At 38.1% G+C, this 22450-nt stretch overlaps 1 protein-coding gene across 8 annotated transcripts in view; it reads left to right on the forward strand.

Moving 5' to 3' along the window:
- enox2 (ecto-NOX disulfide-thiol exchanger 2) overlaps positions 1-22450 on the forward strand; it is a 356101-nt gene that overhangs the window by 77727 nt on the left and 255924 nt on the right. For 3 of the 8 annotated variants that reach the window (XM_079839851.1, XM_079839857.1, XM_079839853.1), the window contains one exon: positions 6186-6259. In XM_079839851.1, coding sequence (XP_079695977.1) covers positions 6223-6259 — 37 coding nt within the window. In that variant the 5' untranslated portion in view covers positions 6186-6222. Of the gene's footprint in view, positions 1-6185; positions 6260-17608; positions 17760-22450 lie in introns of all 8 variants that reach the window. The other 5 variants (XM_079839859.1, XM_079839855.1, XM_079839860.1 and 2 more) reach the window with 3 other exon arrangements.

Genomic DNA, 22450 nt, shown 5'->3' on the forward strand with positions numbered 1-22450 from the left:
TCATTTGTAAATGTTTCTCTCCTTTCGTTTTAATTGAAAATGTTCTTCTTCAGATTTATACATCCAACCTTAAGTATAGCCAATTTAAGTTTGGAAACGTTATGGTGTTGTTATAATGTCACACTTACTATTTATCTAACAGTTTATATGTTTTTTTAATACATAAAAATATATAGATGGATTTTAGGAAGGGGGTCCCTCATAAAATGTTAATTATATTTGGGGGTCCTTGGCATCATAACGTTTGAAAATCCCTGCGCTAAATCCACAGGCTGGACAAAGATGTCTTGCTTAATATGCGTTCTTGTCACCAACTGGACAGGGGTGGGAATTACAGTTACAATAGATCACCCTCAGTGTAATCTGTCAATATGATGGACGGCCTTCAGATTTTTCTGTCACTACTAAAAAAATTCAGTCAATGACAGAAAATATTCAGTTAATACGACTTCTGGCATCAGGACAATAGTCGATTTATTCCCTTTCTCTAAACACATTATCACCATATCAGCAAAATCCTGTATCGATCAAACTCTAATTTGGTGTAGGGCTGTGCAATTAATCGAATTTCGATTTCGATTTCGATTTTGCCTCCCAACGATCACCAAAATAGTATAATCGAGAAAAAACGATTATTTTGCCATGTTCAGTTTTGCAAGAACACTCTTATTTTGTCTTGCGTTCTGAATGAAACGCGCACGCGCTCATCCGCCCCTCCCGAAGCCACAAACTTTCTCAGATCGGGAGTCTCGTGAGCATATCATCCGCTGGAATTTAAAAACTCGGCGCGAGTAAAGATGGCAGAAGGAGGGCAGTTACAGCAGCGTTTGCTGAGCGAAAAAGGCAAAACCAACTCCGTTGTCTGGGAACAGTTTGGCTTCGAGGAATCAGACGACGAGCAGAAACATGCTACGTGCAAGATTTGCTACATGGCAGTGGCTGCAACGCAAGGGAACACCACGAATTTGTTTAACCACTTGAAAATTAAACAGAGTGACCTATGACAATCTAATAAAGAAACAAAAACTGACGAGAGCAGGGATGCCGTGTAAACGTCCTTTTTCCCCCTCATATTTTTTGTAAACTTTGTTCAATGCATGCGAGTGCTGCCGTATGTTCGAATATGACCAGTCGTTTTCACTGTCATCACCCGGGTTTAGAGCCAGAAGACGCGAATGAGAAGCCGCGCGCGCTGTGAGGAAATGTGTCTCTGTGCGCTCATCCGAGAGCGCGCACACGTCTCTCAGCGCGCAAATATTGAGTTCTCTTTCAAGTCTTGCTCTTGAACGGACAAACTCACACAAAACGTATGTCAACATGTCCAACTTGATGAGTATCCTAGCAGACATAGTCTGTATATGCCTTAAGTGAACTTTATACAGTCGATAAAGACGACGCATCTCCGATCCGGATTGAATAGCTTTTGTAAGTTTAATAGGATTCATCTTTAATTTATGCACTCAAATATGCAATGTTATTTTACATTTGATACATTTCTGTACCTGAAAACTAATGTTAGACGTACCTGAAAAGCATATCTAGCCGAACCATATTGTTGATCTTATTTTGTGGTTATCATTTTTACGTGAATACTTTTATACTTTGATTTGAATATATGTTATAATATTTATTTTAATAGTTCAAAAAGTACAACAAATGTTACAATTTCAATTGAATTGTTGAAAGGTGTATTTTTAATAAATACAACACATTCCCAAAGTCATGTGAAATAATCGTGTTACATAATCGTGATTTCAATATTGACCAAAATAATTGTGATTATGATTTTTTCCATAATCGAGCAGCCCTAATTTGGTGTATTGATGTATTAGTACATATTCCAATTTTGACATGTACATATTGAACAAAACACGTCTAAAGTATTTTAAACTTGCAGTTACCCTGTTTTGCCTCAGTGTGCCTAGACTGTTTAATTAGGTAAAAGAATCTGAGATACATGATTTGTTTTGAGATTACATGGATTTGTTCTCTATGCAGGTCTTAAAGTCTCAAATTTGATTTAAAAAACTCTGCAAATGCCCGATTATATGGTGTTTAATTTACAAATTCTCATCTGCTTTCTTCTCACGTTTGTTGAGTTAAATCAGTGTCATTTAGGTCTTGCCTGCCAGAGACTCGGGGGGCAATGGTGACTGTGAAAAATGTCAAGAGGTCAAGAGTTCATTACCATGTTGAGGTCAAAGAGGAAGTGACAGGTGGTTCTTGGACATACTGCTATTTGAGGAGGACTGTGTCCACAAACTCCCTCAAGACACTTGAGAGTACATTGCATGAAAACAGTCATTGCAGAACACTCATTACTCTCTAAATAAGGTTGTTTTTTTTATTGTGTTATGGGCTGACTCTTGATTTCGTAACATAATATGTTTCCAGAACAATGCTCTCTCTATTAATCAGAGTATCAAAGCATTCACAAACCAAAGTGATGAAAGAGTGCACTCATTATTTCTGACATTTTAATTATAGATCTGAATGAAACCTACATGTGCCATTGCCGTTTTGAAGCACAAAAAGATAGTCAGAATGCGCAGGATGGTTAATTGAAATCTTGTATATTTTATGCATTTTATTTCATAGTTTGAAAAGTAAATGTAGAACAGTTCAACATTTACACTCACCAAGCTTTCAGCAAGTTACTCACCAGTTGGCTATCAGCTTAAGGAGGAACTGCAACATTACATGGTTTAAATGGTTAACAAAGGGTTCAGATTGATACAAATGTATATAAGATAAATTCTAGGTTTGTAAGAATGTTCCTATGTACAATTCTGGAGTTCTTGCCAAAGACCCACTGATCAACTCAATGGAAAACACCTGACCGTCATTTTGCTATGGTTGCAGATTTAAATGGATCCGATACGTTTTGTGGTCTGCGCCAACTCGCGCATATGATCCACTCTGAGTTATTGTGTCTCTAAACTGAAGCTGACTGTGTGCGTGGTAGTTCATGAGACACTAACGTTAAACCAGACTTAATTTGCCCCAGTGGAAAGCATAGCCATATTTACTTTGTCTAAAGCGTTCCCTATCCCCTACGTATTAGGCATGTGCCGGTATCAAATTTTCATGTTGCGGTTAATTGCTGGAGCTTTTATCACGGTATACGGTATTATCACGATATTGAAATTTGTTGCAAAAAAAAAGTGTTGTCATACTATAACAGGTTTAATAACTTTCTTATAACAAAAAGAACCAAACATTTAAATACAATAAAGCAATACACAAAAATGTATAAAGTAAACAAATATTTCAAACAGATTAAAGTGCTTAAGAATTATAAAGAACAATAGGTAACACTTTACAATAAGGTCTCACTAGTTAATGCATTAACATTAACAAAGAGTGAATAGCTAAATTTTTACAGTTATTATTCTTTGATAATGTTAGTTAAAAAAGTAACTGTTGGTTAATGCTAGCTCAGGCCCATTAAATAATGCAGTTACAACTTTTGATTTTAATAATGTGTTATTAAATGCTGAAATGTACATTTAACTAAGATTAATACATGCTTTAGAAGTATTTTTCATTGTCAGTTTGTTAATGAATGAACTAATGTTAAATAATAGAGCCTTATTGTAAAGTGTTTGACTGAACAACTATCAGAATATATTCAAACAATATCTAGGGCATGCAATTTAGTCCAGATTAAAATATAAAATGTTTAAGGTTGAAAATGAATAGCCTTAAGTCTTTAAGTAATAAGTATTTGATTATGTGATGAGCACCATATCGTTTTGTTTACGAGGGTTACCGGGGCAGCGGCGTTCCTCTTTGACGTATTGTTCATTTTTAACGGTTGATGGGTAAAGTATTCTTAAAAATCGGAATAATTCGCAAGAAATAATTGTTCACGATATTTTGAGGTGCCCACGATAACAATATTGTGCATGCTCATTATTGCGGTATATCGTATTACCGTATACCGGCACATGTCTACTACGTATATAGTGCACTATATCCGCTTTTCCACCGCCCGGGCCGAATGGCTCTCATTGCCTAACCGTTCTATTCCGTAACGATCCGGGCCAGCCGGTACAGTAACAGTTGAATTTTCCACTGTTGGGCTGATAATGGCCACTCTTTGGAATGTAATTCAAACGCTGCAGTCGTTGCCTCCTTTAAAGAGAAATCTTTAAAGTTACTTACACAATGTGTATCAGATATGAATGAAACTCGTTGTCTAATTATAATGGAAAGGATTATTATTGTCGCTTCCATAAACATCAGTGTGTGTATATTACAAACTCTAAATGCATGGTTTTGCTGGTACTTATGTGTATTTAAATGTCTGAAACCCCAAATAAACATGGTTGAAAACACTGAAAAGTGTTCAGTGCCTCTGGCTCAGCACCAGCCACAGCGCGAGAGCACATTTGAATTTAGCAGTTGATCACGTGATGCACGGAACGTTCTAATCACAGCCGAGAATAGCTTCAGCGTCTATTTATAAAATAGAGGGCGGATGCTTTAGATTCTAGAGAGCATTTGATTGAACAGAAAATCAGATGAGAAGCTGCTGAAGTGCAGAGTCATCAAAATCATTGATCCCAATTGGCGGAAGTGAGAGACTGTACATTTTGAGTGCTTATATCTTCTAAAAGTGAATTTTGGAGCACACTAGCTTATAGACAACATTCAGGTTAGCACATTCATTCCATGAGGACTATTTTGTGAATCTGGCTCCAGATGCTTATCTAGGATGTTTAAAGTTTCTCCAGAACACCATGTGGCAACACATATTGTGGAATATTCTTACGTTAAAGAAACACTTTATCATTTTACAAGTCCCCTAGAGTTAAATAGTTGAGTTTTACCGTTTTTGAATCCATTCAGCCGATCTTTGTATCTGGCGGTAGCACTTTTAGCATAGCTTAGCATACATCATTGATTCTGATCAGTCCATTAGCATCTCATTCAAAAAATGACCAAAGACACTTTCAATATTTTTCCTATTTAATACTTGACTCTTCTACAGTTACATCGTGTGCTAAGACCAACTGAAAATGAAAAGTTGCGATTTTCTACACCTATATGGCTAGGAACTACTTTCTCATTCCTGCGTAATAGTTGCGGATCTTCACGGCCGTACCATGGCTGCAGCGGCGCAATGATTCGTTGGTATTCTGTAAAACATGGTGGTAGTATACACCTTCGACTTACTATCACGGCCCTTTACAACACACAGAACCAGGGCTAATCACACAGGTAAATCCACAACACAATTTGTCGGCTGCAAGCCTGAAACTTTCTCTGCAACTACACAAACTTAGTGCCGGTCACATTGAAAGTTACCTAGCTGCGGGCTACTTTCAGGCGCTGCGTAATATCATTGCGCCGCTGCAGCCATGGTACGGCCGCGAAGATCAGCGACTTTTACGGAGGAATGAGAAAGTAGTTCCTAGCCATATAGGTGTAGAAAATCGCAACTTTTCATTTTCAGTTGGTCTTAGCACACGATGTAACTGTAGAAGAGTCGAGTTTTAAATAGGAAAAATATTGAAAGTGTCTTTGGTCATTTTTTGAATGAGATGCTAATGGACTGATCAGAATCAATGATGTATGCTAAGCTATGCTAAAAGTGCTACCGCCAGATACAAAGATCGGCTGAATGGATTCAAAAATGGTAAAACTCAACTATTTAACTCTAGGTATTGTAAAATGAGCCTATTTTCAAAAAAAGTGGAGCGTTCCTTTAAGCTACTGATGTAGCTGAAGAATATGAGGAACACAATAACAATTCATCTTCACATTGTTGTGACTGGTGCTGTTTCATTGAAAGACCATACCATGAGTGACTCAATGACCTGATATTACATGCAAAATGCAGTTTCGGGCCTGGTATTAAATATTTATGTCTGATAAATAAACTCAATTCATCTGCTATGCGAAGATGATGTAAACTGTTAATTTTGGCTGTTGAATCCGATGATCCCGAGTGACTTTTGCAATTACACTGTTGTGTAGTTTGGATGTTTGGTTATTTGTTTCTTGCTGGATTTAGATTGCCGTCTCCAAGACATTTACTATGCTTTAGGAAAGTCATCTGTGGTTTATTATATTTTCTCTGATATTTTCTCACTGGACTATACAGAGCTGCTTCATAGAGATATCTCTGTCTCCCTTAATGTTCAAATGCAGCTAAGTCTGTATTGTTTTCTTAACAGGGTGCTGTCACCGGGAGATTGAGTGTCTGGTTAACACATGATGTTCAAGGACTACAGATCTGGCCGAGCTGTAGGTGAGTTGATATGCATTCTGCTGATGGAAGTTCTGTCTACTTGATGTACCATCAGAGACCCTTTAAGCTTCTCATTGACAGGCGGAGTGTAGATCTCACGGCAGAAAAAGGATTTGTTGGCAAGATCTCTGCTGCACACCTGATAAGACTGTCAGTGTCCCCATGAGAGGCTGCTTCTCAATAATAAGAGGTCCTTCTCGAGTTCTTTGGCATTTATTCTGTCATGAACAGGTGGATCGCCTCCATCACTTTTCCGTTCTTGTTTGCGCTTTCTAAATGACAGGAAGTTTAGATTTCAGAGCTCGCCGGAAACCTTTTATCACGTTTTGGACGATTAAGCTGAAAGGTGAGGCTGATACTGCTTCAAATGTGTTTTGTGAGCAAAGAGAGAAGTATAGGGTTTAGTCTGATATTAGAGTGTATAAATAGCCCAAATGTCTATGCAAGTGAAGGACTAGTGCATTTAGGAGGATGAATCACAAAAGCAGAGTTTCTGTATGAAATGCCAGGTAGCCAGATGGACATTGCTCAATCTCTTGTGTAAACCCTATTTGAACTCTGTCGTTTTGAGCTTTTTCTGTGAGATAAAAGCTTTGTGCTTGTTAAACCTGCGCGTTTAGTTGGAATTTAAATCCGTTGTTTTTTTGTTTTTTTTTGCTAAACACATTCAAAAACTCAATATTGACATGTGACATTCAGCATGACGGACAGATCTACAATCACAATGGAGAAAGAATATGTGTTAAAATTTAATTCTGGACAGGAGATATGCTGGCCAACTGTGTGGAAATTAATTTCTTGAGCGCGTGAGGAAGATCAGTTTGTCCTTTCTTATTAGGCTCTGTGTGGGCCGTGCCGGTTGACTGACTCGTGTTGAATCTGGAGGCAGGTGTCCGGGCCGTCACACGGCTCTGCCCTCCCCATAGGTGGCCGGTTTATGCCGCGCAGTCCTGCTGCAGCTGTATGGGGGCAGAATGCCTCATTTACACAGGAGCTTTTCTTTCACATTCCTCTTATCTAGCCCAGCGAACAGAAACAGTGTTGACTGATCACTTCCTCTTTTGCACCGATCCAGGAATATATTTTAGTTTTCATACTATATGCTACAAAAAGACAACTGATTGTACAAACTGTGAGTTTAAACAGTCAACATGAAATCCAAATTGTACCTAATACATGTATTGTGAACAATCCGGTTCATATTTTTGCAAATAAAAATGCTGTCTTAAGCCAGGTTCACACTATACGATTTTGTCCACAATTTGGCCGTCTGAGACAAATTTTGAGAATCTCCCAAAAATTGGGTCACTGACTGGGCCAAAGTCTTTGATCGCGAGTTTGACATGTTTGCGACATGTTCCGATAAATTAACCATTGTGATCGAATTTCACCTCTGACGAAATTCTGCTCGTGTGAGACGTTTTGACGCACAGTCAAACTGAATAGTCCTGCAGTGTGATAACTGTCAAATCAAACACAAACCACCACAACACACACTTATCTTCGTTTTTTGCCATGATCAAAATAAACGCTAGATATTTTTTTTGTTTGCTAGCCATTTCTAATAACAGCCCAATTTTTGTGTCCGTGCAGACAGCGCATGTGTGAGTGACATGAGCGCTTGAAAGCAAAGTTCACTAGATGGATGGATACACCGTGCGCATACACCGAACACGTCTCTCTGCGCTCACGGCCAAAGGAGTATACTTTAAAAAGCTTGCATCCTCAACTGTGCACAAGAAAATTAAGTATACCCTGGCCTTTGCAGCAGGGATCCTGTTTGTACAGTCTGACAAGCAACAGTCGTAATGGACTATTTTAAATTGTACAGTGTGCATTTTTAATCAAAATGTTCCAAAAAATCTAAACTTGGTCTTCGTGGATATTATTAACCAATAGCCAAGTAGCTATTTAGACTATTTGGCTCTGTTTTTACACCCTAATCAATCCCTGATGGTTAAAAGTCCTGATGTACACTCTTTCTTATTGAAAATCCTGTTGCAATATGTCACATTATGGAAGAAAGATTGGTTGCAATTTGCGAATCATCATCATCATCATCATCATCATCATCATCATCATCATATGGATTTCAGTGGCTGAAACCAATATCTAGCAGAGAGAGTGGTTGATGTAAACTCAAACAGGGCCGTAACCACTATAGGCATTGATGGGGACAAGCCCACCCCAATAATTGGAAATTGCCAAATTGCCCCCCAACCCCCAAATATTTGATATTGCTTAGTGCTCCTCTACATTTCACACATTTGTTGTTAAGATGGCAGACAGTTAAACAATGTATTTTTTATTTTTTACATATTAGACATACTAACAAGAGTGAATGTGTGCATATTTTTAAATAAAATATTGTTTGCAAAGTTTAAATTGACTACTTCACAACTATATAGGCTATAATTAGAACTAGAACTTCTTTTACCGTTCTTATTTATTCTTTATTCCCTTAAATCCATTTTAATTCTTTAAATATGTCATTTCATTCAATTAAATAATAAAACTTTGGTCCCCCCCAATGTTCAAGACATGGTTATGACCTTGATGTCAGTATAAAACTAGTTAATCCAATTATACAAATAATATTTTACAGTATGTTGATTCACTTTACATAGCAAAGTTGAAAACAGAAACGTAACATTATTGATTGAAAAAGATTTTGTTTTTGAATTGACCCGTCAGGAGAAGATGAAACTTCTCTGAATCTGCTTTGATCATTAACCAAAGTGGACACCTTTTGGCTGATTCTTTGACCTGGCTCATATATTTATCTATAAGTACACCACCATTCAAAACTTTGGGATCGGTATTTTGTTTGTGTGAGACTGTAAAGACATCCATAATGTTATTTCTTTTTCAAATTTGAACTATTTCTTGTTCTTTTGAACTTTCTATTCATCAAAAAATCCTTTAGAAATGTATCACTGTTTCCACAAAACTATTAAGCAGCGCAACTGTTTCTACCATAGCATTGATAATACAAATTTCTGAAAGATCAAGTGACACTGAAGACTGGATTAATTATTTTGAAAATTCATCTTTGCCATCACAGGAATACATTAATAATATTAAAACAATAAAGATAATACTAATTCACAATTAGGGATGCAATATTATGAATTATGAACATTTTGGCCGATACAGATAACCGATAATTCATCATACTTGAAAGCCGATAACCAATATATTGGCTGATAAATCTAAATCCTAAATTTGTATATAATATTTTAGGAGCCTTATTACAAAAGCAAGTCAAGTTCAAGTTCTCATTATTATAGAGTTCTCATTATTATAGAGTTCTCATTATAATTTTATGTAGCATATATGACAGATTGTGTTGGATATCTCTCTCACTCTCACGCTCTTTTACCATAATTTCTTGTTCTTTCTGTATTATTTTATTAAATATATATATATATATATATATATATATATATATATATATATATATATATATATATATATATATATATATATATATATATATATATATATATATATAACAAAAATTGGGAATAAATAAATAAATTGCAAATGGTTTGGTTATAAGTTAAGAAGGCTGGTTTGGCTGCATTTGACTGAATTAGCCCTTTAACAACACTGGTAGTCTTTTTTTTCAAGTAAAAGAGGACACTTTCATCACAATTGTACAACTATTTATTTTCAGGGAAATCCAAGCTAGTAAAATTGGATCCTGGTCAGAGTAATTCACACTGTTTTACCTCGTTGTCAAGTTCCGGCAACATCTTTCATATCACTAATATATTTTGAATTCAGTGAGACTGTAAGGCGAATGCACATAGCACAGCTTTCCTCTCTCACAGCTCTCTGTTGCCCTTTATTTTAAATGGTCATTTTGCTATTGTCTTAAACTTAAATAATGGAGATGCCAGTGGCAAGAGAGTTCAACTTTACAACTTGTTAATTGGTTTTGCGTGAAGGGTTGCAGGACTCCTGTTGGCCGTGAGGTGAGGGGCACTTCTGTTGAAATGCCCTTAGTCAATCAGTCACCTTAATGAATCTGGAGGTCTCATTGAACTGTCTTTGTAATATAAACCATGAACATCAACATGGACTATAAAATGACAACTTTTCGGTTTTGCTTGCATTATTCTTTTGAATGAAGTTTAAGGCCTGCAATTAATTTAGTGAAATTAATTTAGTGCTTCTTTGCTTTGACATTTAAGCCCCATTGCTTTGTCTTCGTTAGTCACTGCAATTTGTTAGTTTTAAAAGTTCACAAAAACAAAAATCTGATTCAGTCCTTTAATTTGCCTCTTGAAATATGAGCTAAATCTGCCTGGTTTTAAAATGTTCAAAACGCCAAATGGCACAGAACTGCTACTCGGCCTGCCAAAATTCAAACCCAAAAGTTGTTAAAATATTTTTACTGACTTCCACCACAAAACCTCTGCAGCCCAGAAGCCGCCCTTGGTGATTCTAGCATTGTAAACTGGAACACAGTGTCCTGAAGTCCTTGATAAGTGATAAAGTGAGAATTTCTGCTGCTGTGCAGGTCTGTCTGAGAAGTTCACTTCAAGTATCGTAATGTAGACACATTTATTTTTCTGGTAGGTTTAATGCTATAATATTGACATTCTCTCATCTTACCCACCACCACCGCCCAACCCTTGCTCCCGTAAAGGTGCAGTAAGTGATTAAAAAAAAAAAAAACGCTGTTGAAAGTGGATCGGACCAAGCACCAAAACACACTTGTAGCCATACACTCATGATGGGGGAGGAGAGAGAGTTACGTGAACAAGACAGACATTAGCAGAATGACTAAAGCTGGGGCTACACTAAAAGATTTTTAAAAACATAACAGATTTTTTGTTGTTTAACATTTTTTTTGCTAATAATGTTTGTATTAGTCTTTGTACGAACGCTTCGTAAACAGGGGCGGTACTTCTGCCTACGTCTAGCGTAACCTTTCTGACGTGATTAAGTACATAATTTGAATTTTTTTTGTTTTCTTGAGATGGCAAGAACAAGAACTAAGTTCGTTCTGGCCAGGTCATTCCATACTTCACTAGAAAAGCAGGTGTCGTACAAAACTCAATGAAGTCGTGTTTCTCTGTGTTAACCCCGCCCACTTAATTTCTGACCAATCACACAATAGTTCTCGGACACCCACAAGAAGAAAGTTCTGCTCAGATGATGTGTCAAGAACAAGCTGCGAGAACTTTTTTCTCTGTTCTTGTGGAGTATGTAATGGCCTTTACGTAATCGCAGAGAAGCGCAAGATGAGTAATTTAGGTTAAAAAGTATATACATTTTTTTTTTTTTAGAAAATGACGGATGGTTTCCCTAGATAAGACCCTATTCCTCAGCTGGGATTCCTCTGAATCCCTTCGAAGCCCTTTGAAACTGCATTGATTTGGACCTTCAACATTAAGGTTGCCTTTGAAGTCCATTGTGAGGAGAAACATCCTGAAATGTTTTCCTCAAAAAATTCCTCAATTTCTTTTCCACTGAAAAAAGAAAGACATGAACATATTGGATGGCATGGGGGTGAGAAAATTATCAGGCAATTTTCATTTTGAAGTGAACTAATCCTTTAACCGGTTTGTTCCTCTAGTGCAGGGGTAGGGAACGTTGATCCTGGAGAGCCTGGAGAGCCACTGCCCTGCAGAGTTTATCTCTAGTCCTAATCAAACACACCTGAACAAGCTAATCAAGGTCTTTAGGATTACTAAAGTTACAGGCAGGTGAGTGTTTTTCAGGGTTGGAGCTAAACTCTGCAGGGCAGTGGCTCTCCAGGATCAATGTTCCCTACCCCTGCTCTAGTGTGTAGTGATGTGATGTGACCATGGGAGCACACCACACACTAACAGTTTTCATTCACAAACAACAGAGTCCTGTCTCTGAACACGGGAAATCTTGCAAAATCTCTCGCCTCAAGCGCGACTTTAAAGTAAACAAACATGGCGGACAACCGGCAAAGAAAAAATTACACTTATAGTGTACGGACTGCTTTTTACCGAACATTCATGGGGCAAAAAAGAGAAATGTTTAGATGCAGTCATGTAGACGGTGTGAACATGGACTTTACGTGTAACAGTGTGTTACGTGTTACGCTTTCTGATTGGGTATTGTTTCGTTTGACGTGATAATCTCCTGAGTGTGTGTGTGCGTTTGTTCTTCCAAGCAGATTCAATCACTCAATCAATCACAGAGAGATGGCAGACAAAAATACAAAAGAAGAAAAGTCCAGGGGAGTAGGGGAGCGCAGGGCAGAACCTACCGTTGTTGTAGTTGTAACACGCATGGTTTAAAACTTCCCACACATTAGTAGTTGCCATATCAACATTATTTAGAGAAAACAATTGCGCCAAAATTAAAAAATCTTATTACTGAAGATATTACTGAACATTTATTTAACCATAGCAAAAGTACATTTCTTATTTAAGTTTATTTGTCATGTCTGTTTTTTGTGTTTATTTAAAATAGTTCTTTAATGCTGATCTAACCAGCAGAAGACAAGAGCCGCGTGTATTTAAAAAAAGTTAATAATTGTATTTATTGACAAAATATTTTAGTTTGTCATGGATATTTTTTTTTAATTGTATCAGGTAACATTTTAAACTGTCATTAGATTATGTTACAGTGTGCCCTTCACATGTTGCAATGTACCCCACCTATGGGGCACGTTGTCACATTTCACTTACATTCTTTCGGGGTTGATAAAAAAAAATGTATAAAAAAAAAACACTGTATTAATGAAATACATGAGTGAAATTAATGTGGGAAAAATTAAATACTCTGAACCTTCCTCTATAACTTTAAAAACAAGGGCAAAAAGGTAGGAGGCATTCATATCGGAGAACCTTTCCAGCGCTGGAGAGACCTTTTTAAGGGATAGTTCAACCAAAAATTAATCATTTACTCACCCTCAAGTTGTTCCAAATCTGTAGGAATTTCTTTCTTCTGCTGAACACAAAGAAAGATATTTTGAAGAATGTTGGTAACTAAACAGTTGATGGACTCAATTGACTACCATAGTATGGAAGTATTCAAAATATCTTTTGTTCAGCAGAAGAAAGAAATTCCTACAGGTTTAGATAGAACAACTTGAGGGTGAGTAAATGGGAGTTTGCTTTTATTGCTTCTCGTGAGTAACAATGGTTTTGCTGTGTTTCACAGAACTAAGATGCCGTCTTTTGCTTGAATATACTCATCTTTGCATTTGCATTATTATTATCATAAGCTTGGAACATCTAAACCTCCTCCACCACCTGTTTTAACCATTGGCTCCAAAAGTGTGTCCGAAAAGTGAGAACATACTCCTAATGTGTTTTTTTTGTGTGTTTTTTTTGGTTCCCCATTTTAGTGACCCCTTAATCTTGAAAATGGACAAAACCCAACAATTGGGTTGTGTTAACCCAGCGGTTGGGTTAAATGTTTGCTTAAAACAACCTAATCGCTGGGTTAAAACAACCCAATTGCTTGGTTTGTCCATTTTCAACCCAACTTGGTTTGTTTTTAACCCAGCATTTTTTAGAATTTAGGGAGCTGTTCATGAAAAAAAGTTTTTTTTGGAATGGAAGGGATGACTTTGCCATTGAAGGAGTAGAGGAGCTAGATGGCAATTAGACATTAGGGGCCCTATTTTAACGATCTGAAACGCAAGTGTCAAAGCGCGAAGCGCAAGTAACTTTGTGGGCGGGTCTCGGCGCTGTTGCTATTTTCCCGGCGGGATAAATGGCTCTTGCGCCCGGCGCAAATCTAAAATGGGTTGGTCTGAAGTAGCTTCATTATTCATAGGTGTGGTTTGGGCGTAACGTGAATAAACCAATCAGAGCGTCATCCAACATTCCCTTTAAAAGCAGGTGCGCAAGTTCCATTATGGATTGCTATTATTATGGCGTATTTACCAGGCGCACGCCAGGAGCGGTTCACAGCCGAGGAGACCGATGTTCTTGTAAGAGCAGTGAAAGACAGAGAAGTGAAGTTGTAATGTTGTACATTATGGTAAAGGTGATTTCACAGTCTTTTTTTTTTTTCAGTCTTTCAGTTTTTTCAGTTTTTCAGTCGATTTTTTTTCCTGGTTCTTGATGGACAAACCAATTTGTCAGATGTCCTTATATACATATATGTCTTGCCACTATTGGGCAAACAGGTCTTATCCTTAATTATTACAATTAGCCTGAATCATTTGTAAGCTAGATTTATGCCTATTTTTTCACATCTTCGTGGCACACCACAATGATTTCCGTCATCTCATGTGTTAATATTTTTTTAGTTTAACAATTTATGATTTGCAAAAATAACTGTTGCATCTGTGTAGGTTACATGAGCAAAGTGTATGCGCGTTGTGCACGCTATACATTATGGTCAAGCATGCGCCCTTAAAATAGCATAATGAACAACGCGCAACGCGCCACTGACTTTAGACTAGGTTTTTTCTGGTCAGTGGCGCAATTGTTTAATGAAACGGCAAAATAGCACCAGGGATTGTTTGCGCCGGAACACGCCTCCTTTTTTGCGCTGAACCGCCCAGGGAGCACAAGTTCATTCACTAGTTTAGCGACGTACTTCTGTGGAGGGAAAAGCGCGCTTTGCGCGGGTGCAAAATAGGAATGACACATGCGTCGGTGTACAAAGTCAATTGCGCTGGGTGCAAGATAGGGCCCTAGATCTGAATTGTAAACAATCACGCTTTCACTTATTGATGACAGGCGGCAGGCGCAGCAGATTCCGCCATAGTCGATAGGCTTGTTCGACTTCATGCAGCGCTGCACAGACCTTTCGGCGGCTGACTTGAAGCAGTGCATTCCTGTGAGAAGTTTTGTCCGACTTAAGGCAGCGTAGACAGCATGTGACTGTGACGTATGCCATCAAAGCACAGCGAGAGCGATTAGAGAGCAGCCCAAGAGTCGCTGCACGAGCTCTGATGACGACACAGTTGTTCCACGATTGGCCGTATTCACCACATGACAACGAGCATGTGTGTTTCGTGTTTATTTGTACACCTTCAGTTCTACTAATGCTCGCAAATCTGTTTTTATAACAGTAAAACCTTTTTTCATTTAGTCGCGATGTTATATTGTCATGTTTATCAAAATAAAACCGATTAAAAAAAAATGTAGACCCCACTTCATTGATAGTGTAGGCTTATGTTGAACTTTATTCTTGTACAAACAGATGCTGTATTAAGCAGTACATAAAGTATAACATGACAATGTTGCATAGCGTGAACATGAATGTGGGGGCGGAGGCTTCAAGATAGGGATGTGAGTGATAATTTTGGGTAGGGGCTTGTTTGTTTTTGGTGACTTCAGCCAGAGATTGCTTACTTAAAAGAACACTCCTCTATTTTTGAAAATAGGCTCCCCTAGAGTTAAACAGTTGAGTTTTACTGTGTCTCCCTGGGTCTGGCGGTAGCACTTTAAGCATAGCTTAGCATTGAATCTGATTAGACCGTTCGCATCTCGCTAAAAAAAAAAATGACCAAAGAGGTTTTTTTTCCTATTTAAAACTCATCTGTATTGTGTACTAAGACCGATGGAAAATTAAAAGTTGTGATTTTCTTGGCCGAAATGGCTAGGAACTATACTCTCGTTCCTGCGTTAATAATCAAGGAACTTTGCTGTCATATCATGGGTGCAGCGGCGCAATATATGATATAGATAAAGTTCAGGATCTGCACCAAAGTAAATATCTTCTGAATCGTTTCTCATAAATGTTTCCATGGTTACAAGGCACGCTCCTTGTGCAAGCAGGTTGTCAGGTTGGCAACTTTTCATTTTCTGTTGGCCTTAGTACACAATGTAACTACAGAAGAGTCAAGTTTTAAAATAGGAAAAATATCAAAACTCTTTGGTCATTTTTTTGAGTGCCATGCTAACGGTCTAATCAGATTTAATGATCTATGCTAAGCTATGCTAAAAGTGCTACCGCCAGACCTGGATATCAGCTGAATGGATTAGAAAACGGTAAAACTCAACTGTTTAACTCTAGGGGAGTTGGAAAATGAGCCTATTTTCAAAAATAGTGGAGTGTTCCTTTTAAGGCACACTTTAAAACCGCTTCTAACATCGGTGAAAAAAAATGTTCTCCCAAGGATATACTTTGCTTTCAGTATTCATTTTCAGTAGCATCAAATGAGATTCCTAAATGACAGTGACTGAATGACTCCAAACCGGCAATGAGCTTTAACTCAGTTACAATGTCATTAGTGCTTCTGAACAGCCCAAATATAAAAATGTAAGTGAAAACTATATAAGGAAAACTCTCCATTATCTTAACGAACAGACAACTGCTCCAAACATCTGTTTGTTTATTCTGAAACAGCTTTGATGAACCTCAACTATAACTGCCAGATTTAAATGTTCACATTTCTATATTTACCAGACATTGGCATGACGCATGTTACATTTGCTACAGACAAAAAAAAACTCGCTTTTAAAAGAAAAAAGAAAAGGAAAAGTAGGTAGTTATTGTGTATACCATTATATAAGTATATACGTACCATTATATGCTTTTTATGTTTTTTCACATTTATGCATTTATCAATTAATTGTATCCAAAGGGAACTACATTGCATCAGTTCATGCCTTCCCTGGGAAGGGGCCATGCTCTACTGTGCATACAGGAATGTCTGTATGCCTGTATTTTATATGAATTCTGTGCGGTGGATTGCCCTGAATGTATTTGAAATTCTCTTTCTGTCTGATTTTCAAGGCCTTCAGGATTTATATTTTGGTGCAACACTTTTCAGATATGAGTTGGGTCAAATAATGGCAGAATTCAACTTTAGCTCTTGGGATTTTAATTGCTTTAGTGACGCAGTGATTGAGGCTTGAGCTTTTCTTCATTGTAGCAGATTTTCCCCCAGTGAAAGGAAAACGTCCTATAATGTAAAATTCGACCAATAAGACTAGTATTTTTCAGAGTACTGGATCTTAATACAAATATGTGGCATTCTTGACTAGAACCTAGGTAATTTGCTCCCAGCTAATGGAATATTAAACTGTTTTGTTTGCCAGTGCTCATAAAATAAGCAACTTACTGAAAGCACATGGTTGTTGTTTGAAATCAGGACAAAAGGAGAAGAGTCAGTCCCTCAACTTGGCATGAATTAAATAAGAGCACAGACCTGTTTTTAATCATTCTGTGAGGTGAGAAAATTAATTAGATGCTGTCTTGAGAAACTTTGGCCTGTTTTTATTGTGTTCATGTTATTAAAACATGCACACCATATTTGCGACTAACGGAAAATGGGTAATGAACAGCACACACTTCCAAAAACCAAAGAAAAACATCTGTCTCACACAAGTCACATTATTGTGGAGGATCAGGATGTAAATGCATGTTACTGTATTTGCTGTTTTTCAGCCAAAGGCAAAGCGCTCCAGCCAGGGGCATCGCTGGTGTCCGTGAGAGGAGGGAACTAGCTCACCTTTGTAAAGGTGAATCATCTGTCAAACACCTACAGCTCCATTACCACCAAATAAATGATAGCCGCAGATGGGGACGAGGCAACATGGTTAGATCTTCTTTTCTGTCCTTTTCCCAAAGTCACAAAAGCCAGATTCTATCAAATTATTAGTGATTATTGTACATGTTTGCAGCGGCTTGATGTATGATGTGGTACCCTGAAATTTGAGGGAAAACGCCTGTTCGATTAGAGCAAATGAAAGGAAAGTGCACTGCTCAGACAGACTTTGATTGCTCTTATTGGGCTAATTTACAGATAAGAGCCGTGACATGCAAGGACGTTCTTATGTGAAACCCTCTCTTTAAAGAACTATTGTTTTTCACTTAGGCTTAATAACATATTATGGTAACATATCAAAGCCCATGTTTCCAGTGTTTTTAATGTGTCACTTTGATGCTGTGATATGTAATTGCCTCGCAGCACAAATGACTCAGGCGCAGCTCTGGAATATTTTTACGCGACTAAAACAGCGCCATGCCACATTTATTCCTCTAATTGCATGAAAACTGTTTAAAATGAGTGCCGACATCATAGACATGCTCATTTTACCTCTGAAAAATCGTCTTGACAGCTGTTTGTATCCCCTTTGGCTTTTGAATAGTTAGAGCTAATTGTTAAGAATGGCAAAATAAACAGTTCATAATGAATATGCCAATGTTTGCATCCATGCACATCCTAAAAAAAAAGGAAAGCGGCTGCCAGATACGATGGCCAATGTCGGCCTCCATGAAACGTTGTATATGGAGACAGTGGCGGTGTGCCAAAACAAGCTAGTTAATTATATTTACATCAAATATCAAAGTATATAAATAGGCTCTTAAGCAGATATTTGAACCACTCATTGGACCATCTAGATTCTTGACTTTGTTTCAGTATGCTAATGCACCCGAATTATATATAAAGTTTTGATTATTTTCCCCTGAGGTTGGTCTGCAGTGTTCATCAGGTTTAGCAGCTGTAGCAGGCCGCGGTTTCCACCCACGCTCTCATCATGCTTTTATGAGACTGTTGTAATTTCAAACGCAGTGCTCCTAACACCGGTCTCCACTGCTCCCCTAACCAAGACACACTCCTGTTGAATGTGTTAAGGCATCTGTTAAAGGTTCTTAGCTCTGAAAGTAACCCTGGCTATGCCGTACAGCTTAGGCCTGAGATTCTGAGCTGTAAACATGGAGGTGTTAAAGTTCTTCTGGGATTCCAGCAAGCCAAAGGATTATTTAACCTCTCCTAGACCCCCAGCATGCTGCCAGTCATATGTTCTGCTCATAACACCTTGTTGCACTTCGATTGTTCGAAGGAAATTGGAAATTGCATATAAGAAAAACAGCTTAGGTGTTATTCGGTTATGTTCTGGTAGCTAACATTGCTTTGTTGGTTGGATGTCTTTTTTATGCATTTCATATATGAAAAATATGGTTGAACGTGAAGGCATAGTTCCAGGGGCATCGCTAGGCCCATTTTAGGAGGGCTTTAGCCCCCCTGAATATTTGCTAATAACTCTGTATATGTATGCATCAGGGCTCGAAATTAAGCCGGTTCCTTCGGACAAGTAAATCTGTCACTTGTCCGAGTAAAAAATTTGCTTGTCTGGAAAAATTTTTTTTTTATATTATAATTTTTTCTGAAACAATATTCTCCCCAGCGTTCAATCAGCTGTGACATATTTAAATCTGCATTTCCCTTTCAGTCGGTCACGTCGGACGTATCCATTCCCTCCTTCAGGGAACGAGGGTTACCATACGTAACCGAGACGATTTGTGATATTTTTACCTTTTATAAAGGTTTTTTAATTTTTATCTAAAATTAAATTAGAATAAGACTCTATAGGGCTGTTACCAATCAATTAAATCATTTACACAAAAAAAATTACAACTGCTTTAAATAATCTTATGCAAATATGTAAATCGAATTTAAATATGTTTGAATATACAAATAAGAAATGTTGTAAAGATTAAACTAAACCACCAGTAGGTGGCAGCAGGTGACCGTCTTAATGAGTGAGTCATTGAGTCATTCATTTAAATGATTCTTTCAAACGAATGATTCATTCAAGAATGAGGCAGGTCCTGTCCCAAATGGCACACTTCATGTGCACTTTCGGTCTTGTGGACTTACAATGGCCGCTGCGTGTGCATGTCCGTTAAGTCCACGAGACAGTAGGGTGTCCCATTTGTCATTTTAGGTCTCAGAAGGGTGCTCACAAGCGCCCCCTTTGAGGTCGATTTGCACCCTTAATGCACACTTCTGCCGAGCCCGCACAGGTTACGTCACGAAAGTGCGGACTCAGAGGAAGACCGTGAGGGTTGAGGGTGTTATTTGGGACAGGGCCGCAGTCGTTTACGAATAGGTCATTGAATCTTTGATTCAACCGATTCATTCAAAACGCTGAATCATTCAGTAACACACTGTTGCTTTGAGATGCGTTATGGTTCTGCTGTGATCTTTGTTTGGAACTATTTTCGCTGCTGAAATCGAACAAAAACAGTGAATATTGCATCTAAAATGTAAGTGACTTAATGTTAATTAATTGTTTATGGAACTGTCATATCATATGAAATCCGTGTTGTCTTCAGTCATGATGGTATTCAGGAAAACAGCTCTCTCTTGGTTCTGTGATGTTGCTTAATTGTAGGCCATCAAATGTTCTAAATATAAAAACTCCACAATTTGTATATTAACCGTGTATGTTTATGTTGACTGAGTTTCTTTGTATGAGCGGCGCTCATTTGTTGTGATTTCTCCTCGAGAGGCTGCATGAGCCTCAACAGCGCAACCTTGTTACCGTCAGTTCATTATACATTATATATTATTATCCACTATCGATCGCCACTTACACTAAATGAATGCAGAATCATTCTTGCCTTTTAGTGATTCCCTAGTTATTTTTTGAAGTTTTAATCAGGATACTTGTCAGGTCGGGCAAGTAAAATTCTCTTTCACTTGCCCCTTCAAAAAACCCACTTTTCCCCTGGACAAGCGGACAAGTGTTAAAGGGGTGGTAAAACACATTCTTTTGAAGGCTTGATTGTGTTTGTGGGGTGCACTGTAACATGTGTTCATGCTTCGTTTAAAAAAAAAAAAATCATTATTTTTCATATATTTGACCTTTATTCTTCACTGCTCTGTCCCTCCTTGTAAAACGGTCTGATGCTTTCCGGGTTCTATGAAGCCAGTCCATCAAAAATACGCGATGGGCTCAGATTGGTTAGCTGGCCCAGTGTGCTGTGATTCGCTAACCGCAGTGCACGTTTATCGGAAACGCCACGCCCCTTACCTGGAGGCTGTGCTTTGGTCAGTATTAGAAACAATGGCGTCAATAAAACCATACCAATCTGAGCCCGAATCAGACCCAGAACATTTTAGTGAAGATGATCGAGCAGAACCTGTTCAACCTGTTCAGTCCTCAAGAGTAAAGACTGCGGATCTATAGTGATCGCTACTGAATGGCACTTTTGTATTTTTAGATCGATTATAGCCAAATATCTGTGGCAAGAACTATTAACCCAAAACAAACACTAAACACTGGCTTTACTAGTAAGTTAGCCAAATCACACACAGAACCATGTTTAGCATGCCTGTAGATAAACAATACATAAAAGCTCTAATCAAAGAATCATTTACACTAATGCCAAGTTCGCTGTTGAGATTTTAACGTTAGTGTTTTGTAACGTTAGGTGTTTGTCGGATAACGTTAAGTATGAATGAGCATTTAACAGAGTGGTTTTCAGAACAGCGTTGTCATCTGTTTACTTCCTTGCTACAACGCACAATTAACCTATTACAGGAAAACACATCGATGAAAAATAAATCAGACTTACAGATAGTGGCCCGTAAACAGCTTCTGTTTGTAAATCCAGCTTTCAGGACAAGCCGTTGTGCATATCCTGCATTGAACTCGCGAAGTTTGTGGAAGTTTTCCTCCGTGAAATGTGCAGCAGGAGCCCCGCGCGCGCCTGTTCCCCTCCGTCTCAAACACACGTGCATATAACATGCTGTATGTTAAACGCTCTGCAACGCACCCCCGTCCCACAAGGAAGGCTGAACAAAGCAAGTACCCCAGACCTGCAATCCGGATGAAAATAACAGCGTTTCGTCGGCATTGCAGCAACACCACTCCAGCCTATACCACTATACCACAACAGCGCCGCGATACAAAATGGCCTCACCCCCCCCTTATTTAATATTCTCGGAGGAGGGGTTTATGTAAATATTGAGCCTGGTGATGTCACCAACCCTGGAGGAATGTGTGTAGTCGCAGCAACATTACACACTAGCTAAAGTTAGAATAGTGAAATCATGGTTTACCACCCCTTTAATGTCGAGCCCTGTGCATAATTTGTGATCACTTCAGTCCCCTTTATAACTCATATGAAACCGGCGGCAGGCTTCGGCTCATCCTGGTCAAGCCGTTGCAGCGCAGTGCAAGAGTCAAAAGCAGGCGACAACATTTATGTGTGCATTTATTGATAGATTTTTATGATATCTGCATCTGTGTAGTTCTTTGTCAGAAATGCATTTTGCATAATATGATGCATCCACTGTAAAATCCGGGCTTATTTATTTAGTTTTTTATGTATTTATTAAATCGCTTTAAATGGCATGTGACTTTTGCTACTCTTTCAATATTTCATACAAATTTGTTACAATATTCATTTGATAATAAATCCAAAAGCAAAACATGCGGAAAGAACTATAAAAGGGAGTATAAAAATTGCAAATGATCTAATGAGTGGCCCTAT

The sequence above is a fragment of the Gobio gobio genome (assembly GCF_949357685.1).
Source record: "Gobio gobio genome assembly, chromosome: 16".
Taxonomy (NCBI): domain Eukaryota; kingdom Metazoa; phylum Chordata; class Actinopteri; order Cypriniformes; family Gobionidae; genus Gobio; species Gobio gobio.